This window comes from Vanacampus margaritifer, chromosome 2 (assembly GCF_051991255.1).
Source record: "Vanacampus margaritifer isolate UIUO_Vmar chromosome 2, RoL_Vmar_1.0, whole genome shotgun sequence".
NCBI lineage: Eukaryota > Metazoa > Chordata > Actinopteri > Syngnathiformes > Syngnathidae > Vanacampus > Vanacampus margaritifer.
This window is the reverse complement of record NC_135433.1, coordinates 51,708,947-51,714,150: the sequence shown is the minus strand read 5'-3', so window position 1 is coordinate 51,714,150 and position 5,204 is coordinate 51,708,947. Positions and strand designations below refer to the sequence as shown.

The following is a 5,204-nucleotide window of genomic DNA, read 5'->3' as shown; positions in this document are numbered from 1 at the left end:
TTCGCTGGTTCTAATCTGGTTCAAAGACGTTTTTGTAGAATTCCCAAACTTATTCACAAATAGGGAATAAAAATAAATTTCTCCAAATCATCGAAAGCTCCATTTTGAAAATGCTACTGTCGCTCGTTGTCGCTTTATACTTTGTTTCCCCATTCCTCAGATGTTCGTGAGAAAACACAACACCTTTGATACCTCAGTTGGTATAGCGAGGACTGTAGAAGTTCTGAGCAGTAATCATAAGTAGCTGGTTCAAATCCTGCTCAAATGAGTCTTTGAGTATTCCCAGTCTTTATCAGAAATAGGAAATACAAATAATTGTGGCTAATTCATCTAAATCTACCCAATTTGAAAATGCCACATTTACTCCTTCCACAAAGCATTTTTATAAACTTACAAAATTGAAATAGCCAGAAGTTTGTTGCTGCTTTATACTTTGTTATCCCCATTCTTCAGATGTTCTTGAGAACACACAGCAACCTTCGATAGCTCAGTTGGTAGCGCGGAGGACTGTAGATGGTCTCAGCTTAAATCCTTAAGTCCCTGGTTCAAATTCTACTCAAAGGAGTTTCTTGAAGAATTCCCAATCTTGATTGGAAATACAAATAATTGTGGCAAATTCATCTTAATATACCCAATTTGAAAATGCCACAATTACTTATTGTTCCACAAAGCATTTTCATCAACTCTTCTCCACATCCGCGTTATCTTTCCCAATTCCTGTTTTATTTCTCAAGACACAGCAACCTTTGTCATGTCCCAATTCCTATTTTTTTTCTGAAGACGCAGCAATCTTTGTAAATTCAGTTTGTAGAGCCGAGGACTGTAGTGCCTGGGCTAAAATTCTTAGGTTCGCTGGTTCTAATCTAGTTCGAATATGTTTTTGGAGAATTCCCAAACATATTCTAAAATAGGAAATAAAATTACATTTCTCCAACTCATCTAAATATACAAATTTGAAAATGTCACAGTCGCTCGTTGCCGCTTTGTACTTTGTTATCCCCATTCCTCAGATGTTCTTGAGAAAACACAGCAACCTTCGATAGCTCAGTTGGTAGAGCGGAGGACTGTAGAAGGTCTCAGCTGAAATCCTTAGGTCGCTGGTTCAAATCCTGCTTGAAGGAGTTTTTGGAAGAATTCCCAATCTTGATCAAAATAGGAAATACAAATAGTTGTGGCTAATTCATCTGAATTTGCCCAATTTGAAAATGCCACAATTACATCTTGTTCCACAAAACATTTTCATCAACTCTTCTCCACATCCCTGTCATCTTTCCCAATTCCTGTTTTATTTCTCAAGACACAGCAGCCTTTGTCATGTCCCAATTCCTAGTTTATTTCTGAAGACGCAGCAATCTTTGTAAATTCAGTTTGTAGAGCCGAGCACTGTAGAGTGTCTCAGCTAAAATTCTTAGGTTCGCTGGTTCTAATCTGGTTTGAAGACGTTTTTGGAGAATTCCCAAACATATTCACAAATAGGAAATAAAAATAAATGTCTCCAAATCATCTAAATATACAAATTTGAAAATGCCACAGTCGCTCGTTGCCCCTTTGTACTTTGTTATCCCCATTCCTCAGATGTTCTTGAGAACACACAGGTTGGGTGTAGAAGGTCTCAGCTGAAATCCTTAGGTCGCAGGTCCAAATCCTGCTCAAAGGAGTTTTTGGAAGAATTCCCAATCTTGATCAAAAATAGGAAATACAAATGATTGTGGCTAATTCATCTAAATCAGGGGTCTCAAACTCAATTTACCTGGGGGCCACTAGAGGCAGAGTCTGGGTGAGACTGGGCCGCATCAGGATTTCCACAAGAAAAGCGCTGATAAAACATTCCAACGTTATCAAATATCTTTATTTTTTAACAAAAAATAATGAATTAAATAAATTAACTTAAAGATGAATAAAAAATAAATCAATCAGTAATAAAAAAATAAAATAATAATAATGAGCATACAGTAGATATACACTGGCTGGCTAAGTAGAGAAAACTAATTATTTTTATTCCGTTTCAAATGTCTGTATTAACAGCTCTTTAACCTTTAACTTTCTGAACTTGAATGGAACATTGAACATGAAATATTCTGAACACGGCTTCTCTTGCCTACTTCTTGCTGCTAGAGTGTCAGTAAGGTGGGGCTTTAGGACCCAGATGCGGGAAGGCAGGGCCAGGAGGCAGAGGTGCAGTCCAAAAAGACGTTTTAATATCTAATCAAAAAAAACCTAACTTCAAAATACAAAATAAACTGAACTAACAAAACATGAAGCTAAGCATGACAAAACAACTAAGGCGAGACTAACAACATGACATGGATCCTGATCAGGCGAAGACGTCAGCGTGACGTGGCGAAAGACTTACGACAGTTGCAACAGCAAAAATGAACCGACACAGACAGGGGGGAGACAACCGACTAAATACACCAACACTAATGACATGACAAGACACACCTGGTTGAGGGCACTGATTGGATGGCACATGAGGGTAATGGGGAAAGGGGGACACAATCAGGGTTGACACAGACACCACACGAGGAAGGGCAAGTGACCAGAAACGAGAGGAGTCAGACTTTTCACAATAAAACAGGAAATGACAAGACAAGGGGAAAACACAAGGAAAACATGACAGGGAGTAAACAAGACTGAAAATAAACATGACATAGAGACCTGGCAGCGCTTCTTCTCACATAGCTGAGTCACATTTGGCTTGAGGGAGGAAGCAGTGGAGACCCTCAGTAGAGCTTGAAGATGCTCATCAGTAAGTCTGGACCTGTACTTGGACTTATTGAAGTTCAAGGTGGAGAAGAGCTTCTCACACAAGTATGTGCTCCCAAAAAGGCACATGGTCCGCTTGAACATTCGGGAAAGTTCAGGGAAGCTGGGGGTCAACTCTCTCAAAAATTGCCCAAGCTTGTCTGCTTCTCCACTCACCTCCCTGAACTTGGCTTTGAGTGCAGAGTTGCACTGCAGGTCAATGAGCTCCATTTGAAGCTCAGGAGGGGCATCTTGCACATCAAAGGAGAAGGGGTCCGCAAAAATTTGAAATGTGGCTTTGTGTGTCTTGAAGTCTGCAAATCTGTGATCAAATTCCTCCTGCAGCTTCGAAATGGCCTCAACATACTTCTCACCACTGAATGGTGTGCCTGCATCCACGAGAGCCTTGCATGCTGGGAAATGGCAAAGGTTTGTCTGAGAGAGCTGGGCTTTCCATAACACAAGTTTAGTGCAGAATGCTCTCACGTTGTCATAGGCAGCACTGACAAGTTGCCCCTGGCCTTGTAGCTTCTTGTTCAGTACATTAAGCTCATGTGTGATATCAACAAGAAAAGCTAAGTCCATGAGCCATTTGGGATCATTTAGCACAGGAACAGCAACCCCGTCTATCTCCATGAAGTCTTTTACTTCTGCTCTCAACTCAAAAAATCTCTTCAACACGTTTCCCCTGCTGAGCCAACGTACCTCAGTGAAGTAGAGCACATCCCCATATTCTGACTCCATTTCCTCTAAAAAAGCACGGAACCTTCTGTGCTTTAAGCCCCTGGATCTGATTTGGTTGATGCATTTCACAACGACAGACATCACATTGTCAAACTTCAGGCATCTGCTGCAAAGGGCCTGCTGATGGATAATGCAGTGCAGAGCTATGGCCTCCTCCACACCCTCCTCTTCCAGTTTTTTTTTTTTTTGAACAAGTGCTACCAGTCCATTCTTCCTCCCTGTCATTGATGGGGCTCCATCGGTTGTTATTCCAACAAAGCTCTTCCATGGCAAACCGGCATTCTCAATGGCATCACACAGCTGGTGAAATATTTCCTTAGCGGTGGTCTGGCCATGCATTGGAATTACTGTGAGCAACTCCTCCATCACTTCAAAATTGTCATCAACACCACGGACATATATTGCGAGCTGGACAGTGTCTGTGATGTCTGTGGTCTCATCAAGAGCCACTGAATATACACTGAAACATTGTGCTTTCTCACACAGTTGATCATAAATGTCACTTGACAGGTCAGAAATGCGCTCTGCCACGTTGTTGGCAGAAAGGCTGATGTGTTTGAACTGACTTTTCTTTTCTGGACAGACAATATGTGCAGCCTGTAATATGCACTTTTTGATAAATTCACCTTCTGTGAATGGCTTTCATGCTTTAGCAATCAACTCACAAACGGCGTAGCTAGCTTCGACTGCTGCATTACTGTCTTTGGTAGCCTTCTTGAAGAAATCCTGTTGCCTCAGAAGACGTGTTTTAAGGCTGGCAACCTGGTTGGCTCTCTCATCTCCCTGGTATTTTTCGTACTCCTCAGCATGTCTCGTAGTATAATGACGTTTCAAATTGTATTCCTTGTGCACCGCAACTTTTTCAGTGCAAATGAGACACGTCGGGGTGCCCCTGTGCTCAACAAAGAAATATTGCACTCCCCACTTTTCTTGAAACTGTCTGTGCTCATCACCGACCTTTCTCTTCACGGCAGGCTTTGAAAGAGACATCTCTGGGGCTCTGTAATATGTGTTTCCACTTGGAATGAGTCTCGGGTTGAACTTTAACTTTCAGTCGCGCGGGTCTGTGACGCATGCGCACTTTCGCTCTCCGATCGTATTGGATTACGGCAGTTCTCCGAATTTCTCAAGTGTCATGTTAACGCACTTACTATTAAGTTTCAGTTTCACTCGCGGAGATGGCTACAGACACAGACACAGGCTGGATCACGGATCATAGCGCCTCATTCAGTTCTATGCTGAGAGCAGCGGAGGACTGTGCGCGCCGAGCGGAGTGATCGGCTTCACGGCTTCTCCTCCGCCCAGCTGATTGGAGGAATGAATGAGTGAGTGAGCGAGGCACTGGACAGCCCGGCCGATGTCCCGCCCTCCAGAGCCGTATACCTCACCGTGATTGGTTCATTCAGCTCCGAACACAACAAGTGTCATTCATATCAATCTTTCGGGCCGCACGAACATTAATCTTTCATATTAAGACGGGGGCCGCAAATTATCGTCCCGGGGGCCGCAGTTGGCCCGCGGGCCGCGAGTTTGAGACCCCTACTGTAGAGGGTCTCAGCTGAAATTCTTAAGTGGCTGGCTCAAAAGAGATTTTGGAGAATTCCCAAACTTATTTACAAATAGGAAATAAAAATAATTGTCTCCAATTCATCTGAATACAGACTTCCTTGCTGGTGTTACGTTCCAAAAACTATCCGCAATAATGAAAATCCGCG

At 42.6% G+C, this 5,204-nt stretch overlaps 1 protein-coding gene and 1 non-coding gene across 2 annotated transcripts; one reads left to right on the top strand and one right to left on the bottom strand.

Moving 5' to 3' along the window:
• The first annotated feature begins 1,033 nt into the window (after nucleotides 1–1,033).
• On the top strand, nucleotides 1,034–1,121 carry trnay-gua (transfer RNA tyrosine (anticodon GUA)). The gene is given in 2 exon segments: nucleotides 1,034–1,070; nucleotides 1,086–1,121. It is a non-coding gene; the product is annotated as a tRNA-Tyr (tRNA).
• Nucleotides 1,122–1,612: 491 nt separating this feature from the next.
• LOC144043108 (general transcription factor II-I repeat domain-containing protein 2A-like) lies at nucleotides 1,613–4,479 on the bottom strand. The gene is made up of 4 exons (XM_077556347.1): nucleotides 4,188–4,479; nucleotides 2,659–4,064; nucleotides 1,751–1,816; nucleotides 1,613–1,678 (listed from the first exon to the last, which is right to left on the bottom strand). The coding sequence occupies exons 1-4, from the start codon at nucleotides 4,477–4,479 to the stop codon at nucleotides 1,613–1,615; spliced, it is 1,830 nt and encodes a 609-aa protein (XP_077412473.1).
• Between the last annotated feature and the right edge of the window lie 725 nt (nucleotides 4,480–5,204).

Excerpts from the sequence above, each read along its gene's own strand:
- LOC144043108 (XM_077556347.1), bottom strand. The coding sequence starts at position 4,479 with ATGTCTCTTTCAAAGCCTGCCGTGAAGAGAAAGGTCGGTGATGAGCAC. Across the intron at positions 4,065-4,187 it reads CAAGAAGGCTACCAAAGACA|AAAAGAAAAGTCAGTTCAAA; the intron begins GTAATGCAGCAG and ends TTGTCTGTCCAG. Across the intron at positions 1,817-2,658 it reads GTGAGAAGAAGCGCTGCCAG|CGCTTTTCTTGTGGAAATCC; the intron begins GTCTCTATGTCA and ends ATGTTTTATCAG.